Source organism: Solea solea, chromosome 1 (genome assembly GCF_958295425.1).
Source record: "Solea solea chromosome 1, fSolSol10.1, whole genome shotgun sequence".
In the NCBI taxonomy this organism is placed as follows: domain Eukaryota; kingdom Metazoa; phylum Chordata; class Actinopteri; order Pleuronectiformes; family Soleidae; genus Solea; species Solea solea.
Window position 1 is genome coordinate 22,197,701 of NC_081134.1, and position 22,679 is coordinate 22,220,379.

At 43.5% G+C, this 22,679-nt stretch overlaps 3 protein-coding genes across 3 annotated transcripts; 1 reads left to right on the top strand and 2 right to left on the bottom strand.

Annotated features, from left to right (window-relative positions):
- Positions 1–588: 588 nt before the first annotated feature.
- Positions 589–6,449, bottom strand: LOC131466254 (immunoglobulin kappa light chain-like). Its single transcript, XM_058639461.1, has 5 exons — positions 6,334–6,449; positions 5,920–6,240; positions 4,764–4,805; positions 1,823–2,146; positions 589–1,542 (listed from the first exon to the last, which is right to left on the bottom strand). Exons 1-5 carry the CDS (start codon positions 6,374–6,376, stop codon positions 1,298–1,300), a joined length of 975 nt encoding a protein of 324 aa, XP_058495444.1. The 5' UTR covers positions 6,377–6,449; the 3' UTR covers positions 589–1,297.
- Positions 6,450–9,048: 2,599 nt separating this feature from the next.
- vcpip1 (valosin containing protein (p97)/p47 complex interacting protein 1) lies at positions 9,049–16,630 on the top strand. The gene is made up of 4 exons (XM_058627158.1): positions 9,049–9,765; positions 10,450–12,788; positions 13,858–13,944; positions 14,576–16,630. Exons 1-4 carry the CDS (start codon positions 9,446–9,448, stop codon positions 15,319–15,321), a joined length of 3,492 nt encoding a protein of 1,163 aa, XP_058483141.1. The 5' UTR covers positions 9,049–9,445; the 3' UTR covers positions 15,322–16,630.
- Positions 16,631–16,673: 43 nt separating this feature from the next.
- LOC131458306 (histone-lysine N-methyltransferase PRDM9-like) lies at positions 16,674–22,313 on the bottom strand. The gene is made up of 4 exons (XM_058627310.1): positions 21,828–22,313; positions 19,299–19,607; positions 18,854–19,222; positions 16,674–17,976 (listed from the first exon to the last, which is right to left on the bottom strand). Exons 1-4 carry the CDS (start codon positions 21,973–21,975, stop codon positions 17,030–17,032), a joined length of 1,773 nt encoding a protein of 590 aa, XP_058483293.1. The 5' UTR covers positions 21,976–22,313; the 3' UTR covers positions 16,674–17,029.
- Positions 22,314–22,679: the final 366 nt, after the last annotated feature.

Genomic DNA, 22,679 nt, shown 5'->3' on the forward strand with positions numbered 1-22,679 from the left:
TTTCAGTAAAACACACACACACACACACAAGCACAAAATACACTATCATGCACTATATGCACTAACACCAACGAGACAGTTGATCTGCAACAAGCACACGCACACCACTGTGCATTATAACAGCTAGAGGCTACAGCAGCATCACCACCACATTTTCTGTTCTGTCACTCAGCAACTGGATTTCACAAAAACAAGCTTCCACATAAGCATAGGCGTCAGATACGCCGGGGTCATGTCCCAGCACTTCTACACTTTTATCAATTTATCATCAACAACTGTGCAAGCAATTAAACTGATGACATCACACTCATGGTACCGCCCCTAAACTGAGGAGGAGGAGTCAAAGAAAAACAAGACGAGTGATGATGGTGATGCTGATGATGAAAATTTGATGGTGATGCTGATGAAGAAGATAATGAAGATGATGGTGATGTGATGATGAAGATGGTGATGATTAAGATTAAGATGAAGATGATGATGAAAATGATGAAGATGATGATGAAGATGACACACATATATATAAAAAATGAAAATATTTGTGATAAAGAAACATTTCAGCAAGTGCACAAATATGAACATGTTCTACTTTAGCATGGTCAATACCACTATTCACCACAAGAGGTCTCTCTACACCACAACAAGAGGTTTAATGTGCGCTCATGTTCATAAACAGAAATAAGACACAGTGAAAATGTTTTATACACAAACTCTGTAACAAACAAAAAACTGAAAATATACAGCAACTATAACTGTAATAATAATAATGACAGGAAACAATGACACAAACACTTTTTTTCTGAAACTTTGTTACATTTATTTGTTTTTTTTTGTCTTTTGATGGAAATAAAATGAGTTTGTTGATTTAAAGTTGGTTCTGATGCCAGTAAATAAAAAATGTGAGTAAGAACAGAACCACGAGTCCAAATGTCCTCTAGGGGTCAGTGTATGTGGACGTCTGGAAACTCACTCACTCTCCCACACCAAGGTCCATAGAGAAAATCAGTGATTTTAACATCACAGCACACAGGAGTTGTTGATCCACTGCTGCCTCCATCACTAAGTTCAAATGTCTTATTTTGTCACTTCAGTGTTTGAAATATTTCATTTAGACTTAACGCAGTGACACAAAGTGACCACATGAGGCAGCAGAGGACCAGCAGCTCCTGTGTCCCCACCAGCTAAAATCACTGATTTTTTTTATCTATGGGGTTTGGTGCAGGGAGAGTGAGTGTGTGTGTGTGTGTGTGTGTGTGTGTGTGACGTCATGATGGTGAGAAGAGAAGATCAATCAGCCATGTTAGGACCTTCTCTGGTTTGTGAGGACTGTGATCACAAAGAGTCCAGAGCTGAAAACCAGACTCTTCACGATGAGCAGTGAGTAGAACAGAACCAGCAACCGGACCTGGAACTGAGACGGTGGAGGAGAAGATGTTGGAGGAGAAGATGGTGGAGGAGAAGATGTTGGAGGAGAAGATGGTGGAGGAGAAGATGTTGGAGGAGAAGACGGTGGAGGAGAAGACGGTGGAGGAAGAGCAGAAACTTCTGTAAAGATTCAAACAGACTTGGTGTCAGAGCTCTGCTCTTTGTCTACGTTCACGCTCTATGTTTGTTTTCAGGACGTTTTTATACTTTTTACACTTTTTACTGAAGAGTTTTAGAAATTTCAACTTTTGACTTTATTTTATCACCATTTTTAACTTAAAGTTTACATTATGAATTGAAATGTTAAATGTCTGATTTTATTTTGTAAAAACAAACTTTACGTACATGTTAAAGTGCTACATACAGTATATGTATAAGATAAATCAAATCATTTTATTACCTTGTTCTACCTGAGCCGCCACTGTTCCTCCCTCGTGTCTGACGTAGCAGCGATATTTATACGCGTACAGAGCGTCATGACGGACCAGCCTGATGGTGGCGACGCGTCCCCACTCTCTGAGCTGCAGTTGCTCTCCCTCCTCAGCAGGGGGCAGCTCCTCCTGATGACCGCCCTCCTTCCTCTGTCTCTTCCAGAAGAACTGGACCGGAGGAGGAGACATGGCCGAGGCCACACACAGCAGGGAGCTCCGCCCCTCCAGGGAGCTCCGCCCCTCCAGGGACACTGCTGGGTACACGGTCAACACTGGCGCCACCACCGGGTCATCTGAAGCAGTAAAAACATTTGAAACATAAATGATATGTATAATAATATAATGTATTATATTTGTCATCTACTGTATGAACAAATACAACATATGTACAAATAAAACTACGCTTTTTCGATGGTAGAGTTAAAAAGATGGCGGCATGCATGGATGCAGTGTTTTAGTGTTTGTTCAGGTACTTTGTGTTTACGTCCGTGTGAACGTAGTGTAACGTCTGTATTGACTCCAAGATACAGTCGCCGCTGTTTGTTCGATATAAAGAAGGACACAAAACACCACAACAATCAGGAAGTGACAGAGAAACTTCAGGGCCTAGGACTTCTCCGGGCTACTGTCACATCACCAGACCCGCACGCTACATCTCACCCAGAGAGGAGGCGTCAGAAGCGGTGTGAAAGGAAGCAGAAGCGAGGCAAGCGAGGAGGCATCCAAGCTAGGCTGGCAGCTAGTTCATGAGATCATATTCTTTAATTTAAGACATTTCAAATACAACTTTAACTAAAATACAAATCTGTTCATATTTAAAATAACTTTATTTTAAAGTCAATCATTTACATAGTGATGAATATAGTATAATATCAGAAAATATAAGAATGAACAGGAATGACTGCTACAATTATTATTATTTATATTCTTCTTATACTTTTCATGTATTTTGGTTTGAAAACAGTGAAAAATAAATAATAATATTTTAACCTCAACAAAAACAACCCTCCTGTTTTATCAGATTTTCTTTCATTTTACGACCAAACGTCGTTATTTTACTGTCTTTAAACTGAATAATTACTCTTTAGAAATATTGAATTCTACTTGTATGATTTTTTTTGTCAGTAAATTTCACAGAAATTGCTTCATAATAAAAAACTGTCTGTAAATGAAAAAGTTACCAAAACATTAACCATGATTTATTTTGTTTACATAACAAATGAATTATTTTGTATTTCGGTCTAAAATGTGTTAAATATACAAAATGAATAATCTCATGATTCATTTCTTTACACTTTAAGTTTAAATAAATTCTACACTTTAACAAACATAATAAATATTTATGGTCACGTTAAGAATATTATCATCAGAAAACAGAAACAATCAAAATACAAACATATTTGAATATATATTATTATACTATAAATATATGAGTTTTATAAACATTTATCATTGTTAATATATGTCACAGAGAAATCAACACTATTATATTAATCACATTTCTATGTTACACAGTTTTAAGTCAATAATATAATATTTATGATCAGATTCACTGTTGATTAAAACAATGTATCATGATGCAGGTTATACTTTTGTATTTGTCTTATTATGATTATTATTTAACATGATTTGTATAATTACTGTGTCATAATGTGTTCAAATGAACGTATGAATGTACAGTGTTAACATGAATACACTCATAAAACATAATAAGTGAGAATCAGAGAGAATCTAAACTTTGTTCTTGACGACAAATTAACTTAAAAACAATATTAATCTTTTAGAGATTTGTAGGGAAATATGAAATATAAACTTTATAGTTTATTGATAATTCTGTATTTATCTGTGTTGAATTATAAGGATCAACATTTAAACCTTTTACTACAGAAAACAGACGAATGTTATTATTAATAAGATTAATATGGATCATTATGATCATACAAATTAAAAGTAATCATTTTTTAAATATAATTATTAGTTTTTGTACAAAATCATGTAAAAATGTTTACAGTTAAATCAGGACAGTTGACAGCAGAACAAATTCATTTATTTCAGTTTTTATTTATTTATTTATTCCTCTTTTCAGTTTGTTTTCAACTGAATTTGATTTTACTGAACAGAATTTCTTATTATTTTATAGACTGTCATGTTTTAGATCGTACTTTCTGAATCCATTTTATTCATTTGTATTTTCTTTGTTATATTAATGTCTTTATTTCTCATTTATTGATGTATTTTGATCGTTCGTAATTGTTTTCTCAGTCGATTACTGAGATCTACGATCGCGTTTCCTCACGTCCTCAATTTGTCTTTTCTGTTTTTTTCTGCTACATTTGTGACATGTTTGAATTTCATGATTTATTTCTATGGTTATGTTTTTAGACGCCTAATTATACTTCTCTTTGCACCAAATAGGACTTGTATCACATTAAGACACTAAACGAGTGAATGAGTGAAAACTTTGTTCAGCTAAACTTTGATAAGAGCGAGGCGGTCGTTATCGGCCGAAACTTAACACGCACTCATGTTTCCAAACATGTTTAATATAAATAAGAAGCGCAGAAATCCATCAAATAAAACACCTCCATCTGCTTCACTTTCATGTTTAACAACTGTTGTTTCTGTCTGTGCTTCGTTCACAGTGTTTGACTTTGTTTCTTTGTGACCAAATCATAAAAATACCACCACTAAAAACACTTAACAATAAGGGAATATTAACTTACATTACTTAATGCTTTTATAAGCATTTACTAACAGTTCATTCATGTTTTTAAGTAACATTCATTAATGTGAATGAGGTGATTCAAGGGTCTATAAAGCTACTGATAATGTCAGTAATAACAGTTAATTAAAGCTTTAAGTAACAATTAATATTCATGTTTTCATAGGAAATTAAAAGTGACTTCTTACCTGTTACATAAAGTTTAGTTCCAGAGCCAAATATCATGAACCACAGTGAAACACAGTGGAACAAAAACCTGAGTGTTTTCACACGTTCATCTTCATCCCAACACCTCTGTTTTCCCGAGTTCATCTTCATCCCAGCACCTCTGTTTTCACACGTTCATCTTCATCCCAACACCTCTGTTTTCACATGTTCATCTTCATCCCAACACCTGTTTTCCCGAGTTCATCTTCATCCCAGCACCTCTGTTTTCACACATTCATCTTCATCCCAACACCTCTGTTTTCACATGTTCATCTTCATCCCAACACCTGTTTTCACACGTTCATCTTCATCCCAACACCTCTGTTTTCACACGTTCATCTTCATCCCAACACCTCTGTTTTCACACGTTCTTCTTCATCCCAACACCTCTGTTTTCCCGAGTTCATCTTCATCCCAAAAACTTCTGTTTTCACACGTTCATCTTCATCCCAACACCTCTGTTTTCACACGTTCATCTTCATCCCAACACATCTGTTTTCCCGAGTTCATCTTCATCCCAAAAACTTCTGTTTTCACACGTTCATCTTCATCCCAACACCTCTGTTTTCACACGTTCATCTTCATCCCAACACCTGCTTTCACATGTTCATCTTCATCCCAACACCTCTGTTTTCACATGTTCATCTTCATCCCAACACCTGTTTTCACACGTTCATCTTCATCCCAACACCTCTGTTTTCACACGTTCATCTTCATCCCAACACCTCTGTTTTCCCGAGTTCATCTTCATCCCAAAAACTTCTGTTTTCACACGTTCATCTTCATCCCAACATCTCTGTTTTCACACGTTCATCTTCATCCCAACACCTCTGTTTTCACATGTTCATCTCATCCCAACACCACTGTTTTCCCACGTTCATCACAAACCTCTGTTTTCCCACGTTCATCTTCATCCCAACACCTCTGTTTTCCCGAGTTCATCTTCATCCCAACACCTCTGTTTTCCCGAGTTCATCTTCATCCCAACACCACTGTTTTCACACGTTCATCTTCTTCATAAACAAACGTTGATGAAACAACATGATGGAGGGGAACCATGTGACCTGGACTTCCTGTCACATGACACGTGATCTTCAGCTGGTTTTTGTTCAGGCAGCAGGAAACTTTTCTCACTGTGGGAATCATAACAGGAGCAGTAATATGAGGCTGAGTGAGAGGATTGAACTTTGTTTATCTTCAGTTCACAGATCTTCTTGTTGTTGTTCATCTGAGCTTTGAAGTCTTCTTTCTGAGGATGATTGTAACCACGATAAATGGCACCAGTGTTTTTATTAATATTCAGAATCCGTGTGAAAGTTTCTGTCTCTTTCTTCTGGTACCAGAAGACATAAGTGCCACACAGGTCAAGTCCTCCACAGCTGAAAGAAGCAGTTTCACCAACTCTCCTGGTCAATGACAGCTGCTCCTGGATCAGCTCTGCTGCCATGGCAACCAGCGCTGCAGACACACAGACAGATGGACAGAAGGTCAGTGAGGTGGTGCTGGTCAGAGGTCGAGATCATTGGCCTCTGATTGGCTGGAGACACTCACCTGAACACAGACAGCACAGAGCAGCAGCTCGGAGCAGAACCATCTTCTTCTTCTTCTTCTTCTTCTTCTTCTTCTACTTCTTCTTCACAAACACACGTCGTCAAATCTCCCATCAGCCCCTGCAGCTGCTGATCAGGCGTCTCCACTGAAGCTGCTGTGGTTTTTCCACCGAGTGAGAGACAAAAAAAAAAAGAGGTTTCATGTGAGAAGAATTCACTTGAGTGTGAAACTGTGTTTAAAGTCGACGATGAAGACGACTTTAAGAAGAATTATGTTTCTGTCTCCTTAAAGGGACAGTTCAGCTTTAACAAAAGTGAAGAAAATCTACGTCAGTTTAAGTTTCTACGATCTCTACGTCACATGATCACGTCTTTATCTCACTGTGAGACAAACTGAAGTTCGTAAACCACTCACTCTCCTTCAAATTCAAATGTCTTCTTTTATAAATTCGGCCTTTAAAATCCTTTGTTCAGATTGACCTCAGTGACACAAAGTGACCACACGAGGCAGCAGAGGACCAGCAGCTCCTGTGTCCCCGCCAGCTAAAATCAGTGATTTTCTCTATGAGGTTTGGTGTGGGAGAGTGAGTGCTTTTACAGAATTACTTTTTGTGAAACCTCTGTTTCTATAATAAGTCAATAAAACACTGTGTATGAAAACAGCATTTTTAAGGACATTAAACCACGTACCTTATTCTGCTTCTGCTTTAACTTCCTGGCTTTAAAATGATTTTCTTTTCTTGTGTTTCACACAAACAAATATGTTAATTTGCTGCTTTTTAATGGACACGACCGTTGTTTCTCTGTAAATGATCAGAACACAGTGACGGTGTGTGTGAAGAGCATCATTTCATGTGACTCTGAACAAACATTATAGATTTATCCTCCACACAAAATCTCATCATCCTGTCGTTTATGCACAACATTTGATTCAGATAGAAAATGAGCGTGTTGTGTTTGAATCATTTAAACGATAGAAGAGCTTTTTCATGACCTTTGTTGGTTAAAGACAGGAAAAGTGAAAAGTATACAGATATAATGAATAAACTAAAAATGTTTTAGTCTGTAAAGGTTTTCTGAGAGTGAAACTTTACTGAAGCTGAGTGAACACATGACAGTGAACACATGACAGTGAAACTTTACTGAAGCTGAGTGAACACATGACAGTGGACACGTCACTTGTTTTCACAGATATGAATCTGTTCTCTGTGGTTATTAAACTTCATAAAAAAACTGACTGAACCAACACACACCTGTGTGTGTGTGTGTGTGTGTGTGTGTGTGTTTCCGTTCACTGTGGTTTTTCACAGTAAAAACACAAAAACAGTTCTAATAATCAACGTCACTGTGTCCTTAAAGGGAAAGGTCATGTTTTTTCAAACAGTGGCTGCATCAGATACTGACTGACTCATATTTGGGGTTGATGTCGCTGTGAGCGCCCCCTGTGTCTGGAACTCCATTTCAGTGATTATGTTCATGTCTTTATCTCACTGTTAGACTGAAGGTTGTAAACCACTCACTCTCCCACACCAAAGTCCATAGAGAAAATCAATGATTTTAACATCACACACAGTTGTTGATCCACTGTTGCCTCCATCACTAAGTTCTGATTTTGTAAAATTCAGCATTTGAAATCCTTTGTTCAGATTGACCTCAGTGACACAAAGTGACCACACGAGGCAGCAGAGGACCAGCACCAGCTAAAATCACTGATTTTCTCCACGGACTTTGAAGTTTGCAAACCACTCATTCTTCCACACCAGTTTCCTGTTGTAAAAGTCCGTCTAACAGTGAGATAAAGACGTGAACATGTGTCATGACCTCATACAAACACATTTTAAATGAAACACAGAACTTTCTTGTATTTAACTTTTTTCTGTATTTTGGCTGCTGTTTACATTATAATGTAAACTAAACTAATTTTACTGTGAATTAAATTAAATCCATTCAGTCAATGCTGACGCTGTTGCACTCACAGTGAGGTTAACTTTTATTCTGCTGCCCTCTGGTGGCTGAAGTGAAAAGCTGCTCCACGCCAGCAAAACAAGATCTCTAATTCCAAGTGCAATTTGTTTTTAACCAAGCTTTTCATCCCCAGCTGCCGTAAAGAGCAGCTTTGCGTGTCATTTGATTCTCTGTCAGTTTTATTGCTTTGTTTGTTGTCATTTCTCCTCTCACGTCTTTAAGATTTGTGTCTTATCTGATTTTTAAAAGCGTGTTGTTTTTATGACTTCCTCTACGGCTCCTTTTATGATTGTGTTTATACAGATGTCCACCTTGGCAGACGATAAAGTTCCACTCTATTCTAAAAAGACTTTAAATTGGTTCTGAAGCGTGTTCATGTCGAGAAACTTTGCTGCTGTGATTGGTTTCTGTGGCAGTTATGAACGGAGGCAAAATATAAAAACATACAAGTGTTTAATACCAGTTTTATTATTCAGTGAAAAGCCTAAATTCCATGAATTACACTCCATTGGACTTTGATGTCCTTAAAGGCGGAGTGAGCCGTTTGCAAACGTCAGTTTATTTTAATATTTTAACAAATAAAATTAATCTGAGAATAAAATGTAGACTACAGTTCGGTGTTTTTGTTTAAAGTTGTTTTTTCTCTCCTTAAATTTCCTTTAAAATTCCCGAGTCAGAGGCTGACGTCACTGCCCTTCCACTTCCTGACACAACAAAAAAACGTCGTTGTGACGTGTTGCATTCTGGGAGCTGAAGTTTGCTGCACTTGTATAGTTGCTTGTGTTCACCACGCGCCAGTATTTGCGGGTTTCGGTAAACGTTAAACGGCTCCTCCGTCTTTTTTTAAACAACACACGCGGAAAAGAAGAATAAACGCGACGAACGATCGCGATATGATGAGATTATGACAACGCCGTGACGCAGCAAAAACTACAACTCCCACAACATGGCGGCGTCACAGCGTCTCACGTTCACAGCAGCAGCCAGTCACCACGGGAGGAAAAAAACACCGCCGCTTCCGTGTTGTTCTTCTTCTCATATTTTGGTCAGAAAAAGCGTCGCTCGCGGCTCCGGTGTCACCGAACTCTGAATGTCATGGTTCTGTAAAAAGCTCGCGAACACGTTCCCGCCCTCTCCCCCAACCCGACATGATGTCGCTGCTCCAGAGCTCCAAGAAGAAAGACAAGCGGGTTCTGTGCGGAACCTGCCCGGACCCCAAGTGTCAGGCTCGGCTCTTCTTCCCCGCTCACGGCTCCGTTAGCATCGAGTGCACCGAGTGCGGACAGCGGCACGAGCAGCGGAACCTACTCCACGTCGAGGAGGTGACGGACCCGGATGTCGTGCTCCACAATCTGCTCCGGAACGCGCTGCTCGGCGTCACCGGGGCCCCGAAGAAGGGTACGGAGCTGGTGAAGGTGATGGGACTGTCCAACTACCACTGCAAGCTGCTGTCCCCGGTCCTCAGCAGGTATGGCTACGAACCACGTGACGATGTAAACACCTCCCGCCACGGTTATCCCGTTCTAAGCCAGTGCGGTTCACGATGTTACTGCAATAATTGTGTTTTAAGAACACAGAATATTTTCAGATCGTTGATGTCAACCACTGGTGATGGACCTACATTAGATGACCTCCATTTTGTTCCATATCCATAACCTTTCAGAAAATGTGCACTATTATGAATGAGGAATTGTTGGTCAACTTCAAAAAGTCACCAGATAAAAACCTTGTCTGGAGCCTTAAGACGATTTTACACCAAATATTACGCAACAAACTCTCGCCTTTTCTGCGTGGAGTTTCCCCTTGTGGGTGCAGGTTGTCCCAGAGTCAAAAAACATTGTTGACTTCAGTCAATTTAAATATTAACAAAGTAAGAACAACGTGATGTCTAACAGTTGAGGTTCCGACTTTTCTGATGTTGACCAACGCGATATATAAAAGTCACCTGACAGAATTGTCCAGATCAAAGCAATGCGTTGGAAAATTGTTTCACAGCATTTGGTGAGAAATAGATTTCTTAAAATACAAATTATATGTTTGTTGGTTTTTAGTTTTAAGTTTGTTACAAGTGCCGCAACTGATTTCCATTTTATATTGTGTCATGGAAACACGATACAAACATATTAAAAAAAATGTCTTCTGTCAAACACAGGTACGGCATGGACAAACAAACAGGCAAGGCCAAGCTTCTGAGGGACATGAACCAAGGTGAGATGTTTGACTGCTCGCTTCTTGGAGACCGAGCTTTCCTGATCGAACCGGACCATGTGTCCACCATGGGCTACGGCAAGGACCGGTCCGGGAGCCTCATTTACCTCCACGACACACTGGAGGAGTTGAAGAAAGCCAATGGGAACAGAGAGTGTCTCATCCCAGTCCATGTAGACGGTGATGGGCACTGCCTGGTCCACGCCGTGTCTAGAGCACTGGTGGGCAGAGAACTGTTTTGGCATGCACTCAGAGAGAACCTCAAACAGAACTTCAAGCAGAACCTGGAACGCTACAAAGCCCTGTTCCAGGATTTCATCGACTCTGCAGAGTGGGAGGACATCATCAACGAGTGTGACCCTCTCTTCGTCCCACCTGAGGGCGTGCCGCTTGGACTGCGCAACATCCACATATTTGGTTTGGCCAACGTCCTCCACCGTCCCATCATCCTGCTGGACTCCCTGAGTGGGATGAGGAGTTCCGGTGATTACTCTGCGACCTTCCTGCCCGGCCTGGTGGCCGAGGAGCAGTGTCAGGGGAAAGACGGCAAGCTCAACAAACCAATCTGCATCGCCTGGAGCAGCTCCGGCAGGAATCACTACATCCCTCTGGTGGGGATCAAGAACACGATGCTACCCAAGCTGCCGGCCCAGCTGCTGCCCAAGGCGTGGGGTGTCCCGCAGGAGCTCATCAGGAAGTACGTCAGGCTGGAAGCGGACGGAAGCTGTGTGATTGGTGGTGACCGCAGTCTGCAGGATAAATATCTAATGAGACTGGTCAATGCCATGGAGGAGGTGTTCATGGAGAAGCACAGCATCCATCCGTCACTGGTGGCTGACGTGCACCAGTACGTCTACAGACGCACCGGTGTGATCGGCATCCAGCCCGAGGAGGTGATCGAGGCAGCTAAGAGGTCAGTGACGGAGAACCGGCTGCACCGCTGCCTCATATGTGGCGCTCTCTCCGAGCTGCACGTCCTGCAGGAGTGGCTGGTTCCTGGGGGGAAGCTCTACAACTTGGCGAAATCCACACATGGTCAACTGCGACCTGACAAGAACTACAGTTTCCCGCTAAATAACGTGGTCTGTTCTTACGACCCCCAGAGAGACCAGCTCGTCCCGGACTACAAACTGAGCTCCCTCAACACCTGCAACTGGTGCCATGGCACATCAGTCCGTCGCATCCGTGGTAACGGGTCGGTGGTTTACCTGGATGGGGACAGAACCAACACCCGCTCCCAGGGGGGTAAATGTGGATGTGGCTTCAAGCATTACTGGGAGGGAAAGGAATATGACAACCTTCCTGAAGCCTTCCCCATCACACTGGAGTGGGGGGGCCGCGTGGTGCGAGAGACGGTGTACTGGTTCCAGTACGAGGCTGACGCAGCGTTGAACAGCAACGTGTACGACGTGGCCATGAAACTGGTCACCAAGCACTTCCCAGGTGAGTTTGGCAGCGAGATCCTGGTGCAGAAGGTGGTGAACACCATCCTGCACCACACTGCCAAGAAGAACCCAGATGAGTACAACCCAGTGTCCATTGACGGGGCTCACATCCAGCGTCTGACCGACACAGTGGAGCCCCACCCAGCGGCAGAACCTCAGCCGCCCACAAAGATAATCCTGACTGGACAGAAAGCAAAGACGCTGCACAAAGAGGAGCTGACGATGAGCCGGGCCGAGCGCAGCGTCCAGCAGAACATCAGTGAGCAGGCGTCCATCACTCAGAAACGACGCACTGACAAGCTGAAGCAGGAGCAGAGAGGACACAGCCGGACGTCATCGTCTTCCCCCAGCGGGTCCCCAGAAACCTCCTCCTCCTCTGCTCCGGCCACGCCCACCAAATCCTCCTCCCCTTCCTCATCCAACAAGGAGAAGAAGATCCGTGTGAGCACCAGCGATGGCCGGCAGGCCACACTTACCCTGCAGGTCCACACCACCTTCTCAGAGCTGCAGAGGAGTGTCGCCAACCAGTTCGACGTGCCGCCGGCGCAGCAATGCATCCGCCATGGCTTCCCGCCCAAAGAGCTGGTCGCCCCGAGGGACGGCGAGGAGAATGAGCCCTTGGCCCTGCAGCACGGTGACAGGGTGACAGTGGAGATACTGAGGGGCCCCGAGGACAAGGGCCCCGCTGCCTCTATCCCTCCTGCGTCCAGCTCGCACTCCACTCTGCACACGGCAAAGAGTGAGGATGGCGTGGCGTCCGGCAGGACGAGCAGCCGGGACCTGCAGGACAGCATCGACCTGGAGATGTCCTCCCTCTGTCTCCTAGCAACCCTGATGGGTAAGACGTCAGCTTTAAATCCTCTATGAGAACAGAAACTGCTACTATTGATCTATTATTGACTCTTGTGCTGATTTATTTTTACCAAAAGAGTGAAACAACTGTAGCAGAACGTTTGAAACATCTTTCATTTATATTACTAATTTCTTATGTACAATGATCATCTCACGAGATAAACGTCAACTGAATGAATTAGATTTGGTGAATTTGTCCTGACATTGTGATGGAGTGCAGAGTGACATCAGTAAAATCTTGAGTTAGGCTATTTCTCACACTCGCTCTCACACACCAAACCTCATAGAGAAAATCAGTGATTTTAGCTGGCAGGGACACAGGATTTGCTGGTCCTCTGCTGTGGTCACTTTGTGTCACTGAGGTCAATCTGAGTGAAGGATTTCAAACACTGAAGTGACAAAATAAGACATTTGAACTGTTGGAAAAGTCTGTCTCACAGTGAGATATAGACGTGATCATGTGACGTAGATATCGTAGAAATTTAAATTGGCTAAACTCGTGCTTTTGTTCGTGTCAATGCTTCAGGAAATCCTGAAATATCCTTTTACATTATTATACATTACAAAATCACATTAATGTACAGTAATCTTTCATTACATACGCACACACACACGAAGCGGCCACGCCCATGACAGTGTCTGTATCTGATCCCTGTGTGTTACCAGAAAACTGTGTGTGTGTGTGTGTGCGCACATGCGTGCGTGTGCATGTGTGAGTGAATGTGCTGACTCAGGCTCCTCAACTGCCAGCAGGGTCAAAGGTCACAGCTGAGCTCAGATAAACAGATGCTGTTGTGTTTCCTGTGACCGAACAAACCCACAGCAAAGTCTGGACTTTGACTCAATCTTTGATTCTTCACAGTAGCTATACACACGCGTGCACACACACAACCACACAATCGTCGTCAATAAAACAGAAAGAGACCAGAAAACACAGTCACTGTGAAACAAACTTGACAGTGCTGTTAGCGCCCCACTGTGTCCTGTCTTTATGTCCTGGTGAACGAGCATGAATTAATTAATTAATTCATTCATTTTATTTCATTTTTTCCCAGGTGAAGATGTTTGGTCGTACGCTAAGAAGCTTCCGCACCTGTTCCAGCAGGGCGGCGTCTTCTTCAATATCGTCAAGAAAGACATGGGTACGTTTGTCTGTGAGCAGGATAATCTGCAAAAAGCAATCGTTACTGTAGTCAAGGGAAAATGTTGAATGAGTTTAAAGAAAAGCCCAAAGATTTAAATTAGCAAAACTGCTCCTGGTAACAAATGTAACTAAAGTTTGAAAATAAAACTATGTTAACGATCATTAACGTTCAATAGAACATGTTTAAAAAATACTTCTAGGTTTTACATATGTTATGTTTAAAAAAAAAAGTTGTATTAACTTTACAAAAATGTTACTGAAGTTTCTCATGTAGCAAAAAAAAACGATTGACATTTTACTGAAAAAGTGAGCGATGTTTCCGACTTCAAAACACGACAAAATATTTTAGAAATGTTACAAAAAAGTCACCTTTCAACACATTAACTAGTTACTAATGTAACTAAAACATGTCACCAGAACACGATCATTGTGTTGGGGGCGGAGCTTCAACCTGAAGTTTGTTTTAGTTTTATAACTTTATTGCGATGTTTGAAATCGCAAGAATTCTCTTCACGGCACTTAAGTGAAATTTTAAGAGTTTTTCACTTTTATGATTATCCTGAAAAACAAAATTTGCTCAGTCTCGTGTTGACGTGCAGGTAGTGAAGGGGGTGTGGCCTCTGTTTCAGGTCTGATGGACGGGAAACACTGCACGCTGCCTCACCTGACAGGGAAGACGTTTGTCTTTAACGCGGCCGAGCAACGTCTGGAACTCTGTGTGGACGCTGCCGGTCACTTTGCCGTCGGCCCCGATGTGGAAGAGCTGGTGAAGGAGGCGCTGGTGCAGCTGCGTGCGGAGGCGGCCACCAGGGGCAGCAGAGAGGGCAGTCCGTCACACGGCGGCGTGCTGAAGCTGGGCGGCGGTGGTGTCGTCCGCAAGAAGGAGCCGCTGCAGAACATCACCGCCTTCCAGGGCAAAGGTCACTCCCTGGGCAGTGCGGGAGGGTCCTCCCCTCCGGAACATCGGCCAATCACACGGCAGCACAGCAGCGGCGTGGACCTGAGCTCCAGCGTGTCCAGAGGTCCACCCGACCTGTCTGACATCCCAGAGGACGCCACCCGGGAGCTGGTCCGCATGGCGCCGGGCTTCGTCACAACCAAGGACAGTCGCAGTTTGGACCCGGACCTAATGGAGCAGCAGAGGAGGAAACTGCAGGAAATGGTCTCCTCCATCCAAGCCTCCATGGAGCGCCACCTGAGGGAGCAGCAGAGTGCTGCAGCGGCAGGGGGCGGAGCCAGCCACGAGCAGAGAGGTGGCGGTCACTCACCTGCAGCTGTGTCCCCGGCGGACGGGAAAGAGGAGGAGCCTGAGGAGATGATGGAGAGTCAGGAGACCGGACAGAGCGGCTCCACTGAACCCATGGATCACTCCTGATCACCGCTGAACCCCCCCGCGCGCTGCCCGGCCAGCATCTGTGGGTCATCACGTAGCCGCAGGTCAAAGCTTCCGTCTTCATCATGTTTCCTTGTCTTTAACTGCATGACTGTAACGTCCTGAGACGTGAGGCGGCGCGTCACGGACTTATCGTCCTTCCTCTCGCACCAAAATGGCCGCCGTCCTGTTGCTGTGTGTTTGACCTTGCTCTCTGTCGCTGCTGCTGGCGACACGACGGTGCCGTGTAGGAAACAATAAATTCATTCATTCACTTCTTTTAACTTTTCATCTTAAGTTAATGATGCATCACAAGCAAACATCATACAATATGTCGTATGTTTCTGCGACGGGATTGCATCGTCTGTGACTCGAGCGCGAACACACCGCGATGTCCGAGTGGGGAAAATACGCTTGGATTCGCTGTAGATCGCGAAAAAATAAAAACCAACGTTAAAAAGTCTTAATTTAAAAGTGTTGGCTGTGAAAACACTTCATCACCGACGCGTCTGCATTTTCTTCACAGAGTTGCCGCTAAGTTAAAGCTGAAGGACCAAACTGCACCACCTACTGGTGACTCTGAGCTTCTGCAGCGTTTGACAAAAAAAAACCCTGCACAGTTGTCGATTTTTATTCTGCAGAAATGTTATCAATCGTCGAAACCTTTTGCGATAAACGCACCAGACCTTTAGTTAGAATAGAATTAGTGACATCTTGTGGCGAAAGTGCAGATCGCAAACAAACGGAAAAGTGCGGTTGTCTTTGTCATCAGAAAAGACAGTCCTTAAAAAAGTTAAAACATTAAAGGGCCAAAATGTTAAAGTCACATGTTAACTTGAACAGGTGACGTTTATTGGGTTAAAAGAATTATGATTTAAAAGCAGGAAACAGTCGTTTGTCATGTGCTGGGGGCGCCGTTTCCCTTAAGAAAAACACGATAAAACCACATAATGCACCTTTTTTTTTGTTAAAGGGACAGTTCATTTTTTTTCTGTAATAAAAACCCTGAACTTTACCTTTAAATAAAAGTGTTTTATTTTCAGCTCTGAGGTTTTCGTTTTTTTTTTTTTTTTTTTAAGTTGTTGTGAAAATAACAAACGTACGTGAGTTCAGGCGGCAGGCGAGTGTGTGTGTACCTGCTGTACTAATAACAATGTAATCAGCTGTAAAATAATGGTAAATAATGTAGAATATTTGGACTTGTACAGAGAAACTGAGTCCACTTTGTTCAGCTTGTCTTTGTTTGATTCTCTGCTTCGACATCGTGTGCATGTGACCACTTTTCAGCCAACAATAAAAATCACTTCCTTTACTTTGTCTTTGTTGTCGTCATTAATGCATGAATGAAGGAAAGACTGAGTGAAGGTGTTTATTCCTCTTCTGTGATAAGTTACATTTCAGAAATGTGTGAAACTTGTTTTAATAAAGAGTGAATAAAATGATGAGTGTGGATTAATCTGAAGGGATACAGATTACTTCAGCGGGTAAATCATGTTCATGTTATCAGATTAACACAGTGTTTCATTGTGAAATATAAATATGGTCAAACTCTGACACAACACAAATAATTAGGGTTAAAATTAAAGCCGTGACTTTCTAAAAAATAATTACATTTTCAATGCAACAGCCTTTAAAATCACAGACACTTAATCATCACGTAACCTGATCTAAAATCTTATTAAAGATATAATATCCATATGTTGACGCTCTGCTACGTCTCCCATGACGATGACTGGGAGGAGTCTGCAGTGTCTCCTCCCACAAATGTGCAGTAGGCATGTCCGTGAGTCTCCAGGTGCTTCTGAAAAGACGACATCTGGTTGAAGGTCTTTGAGCAGTGGCTGCAGGAGTACGGCTTCTCCCCCGTGTGGATCCTCGTGTGGATCTTCAGCTGATTACTGTTCCGGAAAAACTTCCCACACGTGACGCAGCCAAACGGCTTCTCGCCCAGGTGGATCTTCAGGTGAGCGTTCAGTCCTGACTTGTCGACGAAGCCCTTCTGGCAGAAGCCGCACAGGTACGGCTTCTCGCCAGTGTGCGTCCTCAGGTGCACGGTCAGCGACGTGCTCTGTCTGAACGCTCGGCCACACGTCGGGCAGGTGTACGGTCGCTCGTCTGTGTGGACCCTCGCGTGGCGGACGAAGAGCTCGGGCAGCGCAAAGCGGCGGCCGCAGACCTGGCACTCGTGCGGCTTCTCGCCGGTATGCGTGCGCTGGTGAGCGCGCAACGAGGACGTGTGGCTGAACGTCTTCCCGCAGGTCATGCAGACGTACGGCCGCTCACCCGTGTGAGTCCTCATGTGCTGCGTCAGAGCCGATTTCTGGTTGAACCTGTTCCCGCATGTTTGGCACGCGTGCGGCTTCTCACCTGTGTGTGTCCTCACGTGCGACGCCAGCAGGTACTTACGCCCGAAAGCTTTCCCACATGTGTGACATGTGAAGGACTTTGCGTCGGCGCGTTTCTTTGGTGCAGGGTCACTTCCTGCGGTCTGCTCTGGGTCACCGCGGAGACCATCCTCTGCGGCAGGAGCGGGCAAGATGGTGAAGTTCTGCTGATGTTCCTGCTGACTGCTGCATGATTCCTCCTCCTGCTCCTCTTTAATCTGTGGACTTTCTTGGTCCAGATCATCCTCCTCACAGACGTCCTGCTGCTGAAGCTCTGGACACAAAGAGACACAGACACATTAACCCTCCTGTCATCATATGTTTTCTCTTCACTGTAACTCTATGGTCAGGTGATCTGTCAACGTGACTCCACCTTTGTCCCTACGTCTGTGACGTCAGCTTCTCAGGACTGTGATTTTTCTACTTTTGAATAAAGTTCTCCTGGAAAAAGGAGCAAAAGAATTCACTAAATCTAAATCAATCCTTGCGAGGATCATGAGAGGGTTAACGGAGAAGAAAAACCCTTGAATGTTGTCTTTTGTTTTGAACAAAAATAAGCAATTTTCACAACATGTAGTGAATAAAAAAATCAAATTTTTATGGTTTCACACCAACACAAAACACCTGTAAACACTGTAGTTATCTTTTAATTATTTGTGTTTGTCTGGATTTAACTCTGTCCTCACACAAATGTGTGTGTACCTCCTCAGTCAGACGACGTCCTCAGTCAGACTATGACCTCAGTCAGGCTACAAACTCAGTCAGACGACGACCTCAGTCAGACTACTTCCTGACCTCAGTCGGACTACGTCCTCAGTCGGACTACGACCTCAGTCGGACTACTTCCTGACCTCAGTCAAACGACGACCTCAGTCGGACTACGACCTCAGTCAGACGACGACCTGACCTCAGTCAGACGACGTCCTCAGTCAGACTACAACCTCAGTCAGACTACGACCTCAGTCAGACTACGACCTCAGTCAGACTACTTCCTGACCTCAGTCAAACAACGACCTCAGTCGGACTATGACCTCAGTCAGACTACGTCCTGACCTCAGTCGGACGCCGTCGACTGAGCCTCTGCGTCTCAGCCTGATTTGAACTGGTGGAGTAAAAAACGAGAGATTTAATATTATGGTTTTGTCACTCACCGCTCCTCAGCAGCTTGTTCTTCCAGACCTCGTCCGTCAGTCCGCGCTGACGTCTGATCTCCTCCTCGTAGCCGACAAAGAACCTCTGGAGGACATTGAAGGTCTCGTCGACAGCGACGGTCAGCTGCTCGTCTACAAACTCACTCCGACTGCCATGGTGAATCTCTGTGGTCGCAGCAGAGTGGTGACAGAGAAGCTGCCGGTCAGTGTCTGACGACGTAAACGTGAAGGTGTGGTTCTCCTGCTTCACGACAAGGTGATGTTCCTCCTGACTGCTGCACGGCTCCTCCTCCTGCTCCTCTTTGACCCGAGGAGGTTCTTCCTCCTCCTCCTCCTCCTCTTTACAGACATGCTGCTGCTGCTGGAAATCTGGACAAACACAGAGACAAAGGAAACGGGTCAATCATGTGACATGATGTGATATAACTAATCTGGTTTGACTCACTTTTGCTCTGCAGCTCAGGTTTTTGAAGCTCGTCCAGCAGGGGTCGTCGTCGCTGACCGTCCACGTCCTCCTTGCACTCGGCCAGAGTTTCTCTGAGGACGGTGAAGAGTTGTTCAACAGCAGCGCTGAGTCGCTGCCGGACAAACTGCGTCTGACTGTTACAGTGACTCAGCACACGTGTCTCAGGATCTGCGTCCTGACTGCTGCATACGTCCTCCTCTTTCACCTGCACAGGTCCTCCGTCCTCCTGGTCCTCACTGGAGATCTCCTCCTCCTCCTCCTCTTTACAGACCTGCTGCTGTGGACAGTCTGGACAGACACAGAGACACAGGAAACAGTGGAAAATGAAGAATGAAGGAAAAAGCGGCGCTGCGTTTTATTTTGACTAAAAACTGATGCCGATATTTTTGACCCAAATATTTAGCCAATTTTCTCTTTTCCCCTGCATTTACTTACAATAACAAAATATCGACACATTATCAGTATTATACGATATAGGCTTTAAAGGTTATTATCAGATATGGGCTAAGGATGGCACAAAACCACTGTTCACTCGATCATCGACCAATACCAATGTCACAAACTCTATTATCGACTGATACCCATATCACAAACTCTATTATCGACTGATACCAATGTCACAAACTCTATTATCGACTGATACTGATATCTCAAACTCTATTATCGACTGATACCGATATCACAAACTATTATCGACTGATACCACAAACTCTATTATTGACTGATACCAAATTCACAACCTCTATTATCGACTGATACCAAATTCACAACCTCTATTATCGACTGATGCCAATGTCACAAACTCTATTATCGACTGATACCGATGTCAGAAACTCTATTATCGACTGATACCGATATCACAAACTCTATTATCGACTGATACCGATATCACAAACTCTATTATCGACTGATACTAATATAACAAACTCTATTATCAACTGATACCGATGTCACAAACTCTATTATAGACTGATACCAAAGTCACAAACTCTATTATCGACTGATACCGATGTCACAAACTCTATTATGGACTGATCCGTCAGTCAGTCCATTCCACAGCTGTACTCTTCTCTATAGCCCACGAATGTGCACACACACACACACACACACACACACAGGTCTCGTCCATAGACTAAGGTCGCACTGCGTTGTCTGGAGCTTTCCTTGCTCCATATCTGATGACAGTGGGACGGGACGACATTGAAAGATAGTGTGAGGTAAGTGTTTCATTGTTGGGCAGTACCGAAAATTTGGTGCCCTAAAACATATCAGCCAAAACAAAACCACAGAAAAGGATGTCGTGTTTAAGTTGAATGCAACAGTTTGCATATCACAGCTCGACTACAAACATGGTATATCATATAAAAACGCTAAGCTAACTTGTCTGCGTTAGGTTGCTCCGTCTGTTTTGAGTATACAAACATATCAGAATTGCCATATTTCAATGTTTTAGTCTAATAACCGCAACAGCAGCAGTCTGTTTGTGCCTGAGCCGCGAAGCTGAGCTCCTATGTTCAGTGTCGTCCTCACACAGACAAATCCTCTAAATATTCCTCAACAGTTCTTCTGCTGATATCACTAGTTGACATGCAAAGTGCTTTCAGAGCCGTCAGACTCTGTCAACAACCCCTCAACCCCCCCCGCGCGATTAGTTGATCTGTAGTCGAAATTTCAGAGCTTCAGTCGACCAACAATTTCCAGCCTGCGCAACCAAAATTATTAACTTAATGATTTCTTTGTTATCCAGAGCAAAGAATGAAGAAAATACTCACATTTAAGAAGCTTAAACAATCAGAAATCTTGTTTTAAACATAAAAAAAAAAGCTTTGAACCGGTTAATCGATTATCGAAATACTTGTTTATTAATTTAGTAATCGATTAATTGTTTCAGCTCTACTATTTACACTGTTTTAGGATTTATGATCACAGATTAGTGAGTTTAAATAAACTGATAACCCATCATGTGAGGGAGCAGTATGCCTATTTAAATAACTTGGTTATTTACTGTATATACGTATGTACTGTTTACTGAGTATCAACAAAAGTATGAACGAATATGTATATATGAAGATTAACGGATGAATGAATGACATTGTGACGTTATGTTCATACAGCAATTTACGTTATATTCAGTGCTCTCAAAGTGCACTAAAGAGATACATTATTGAAAATGTACACACACACACCCTCCCACCACAGTCTCCTCAAATCTTGTGGGAAACACTGACACTAACTACTGTTGCTAGCACAAGCAGCAGTACTACCGGCAGGTGGCGCCGTCGCTAGCTCAGCTGCTACTAATAAAACAACCACGTTAACAAATAAATACACCGGGAAAATGATTTCAACAAAAAAAGCAACAATAACGTGTCTGTGTTAGTGTGTGTGTGTGTCTGTCTGTCTGTGTGTGTGTGTGTGTGTTAGTGTGTATATGTCTGTCTGTCTGTGTGTATGTGTGTGTGTGTGTGTCTGTAAGTGTGTGTGTGTTAGTGTGTGTATGTGTCTCACCGGTCCTCAGCAGTTTTATCTCCAACAGTCGCCGTTCGCGCTCGCGTTCATACTGTGCGACGGTGTGTGTGAAGTGTGTGTGTATGTGTTGGACAGCAGTGGTAAGTGTCCGCGTGACCAACTCTCTCAAACTGTCCACTGTGGACATGACGATGCTCCGCGGCTAAGCTAACACAAACACACCGCTTCCGCTCCGTGCCTCACTGGCCATGGTCCGTGCGGCGGCGGGAGAGAGAGTCCGCTTTGTGTTCCGCTTCTTCTTCTTTTTGTTTTATGGCGGTTTTTGCATTACCGCCCCCTTCTGCTCCGGTGTATGAACCAGAAAAAAGTCCACCCTCACAACGTACTCGCACACACATACACTCTTACCCTATATATTTCCCCCATTTCTGTCCTACTTTATATCCTATAAAAAAGCCCTGTATCCCTTAAGAACTTCACTACTATCCTGACTCATGCTTTCTCACTCATTTCCATTATTCCCTTTAAATTAAAGGTCCCATATTATACCCTATTTCCCCAAGTTAAACTAGTTCCCTTGTGTCCTAATGAACATGTCTGTGACATGCTTTGGTCAAAATACCATCAGGATGATAGCATAGCAGTTCAATAACCACTCAGTTTTGTGCATGGTCTCTTTACATGCAAATGAGACACACAGTGGAAGAAGTGGGACGGTTGAACGTGAACCGTGGGAGGAACATGGCTGGTGGAGGAAACTAATATGTCCCCTTTAAATTCTTGATCCCCTAATTTTCTTAGACTGCCCTACACCTCATACGTACATAGATTCCACAGATTCCTCTTCCTGACACCTCTCACACCGTCCTGTCTGATGCGCACAGTGCCCTT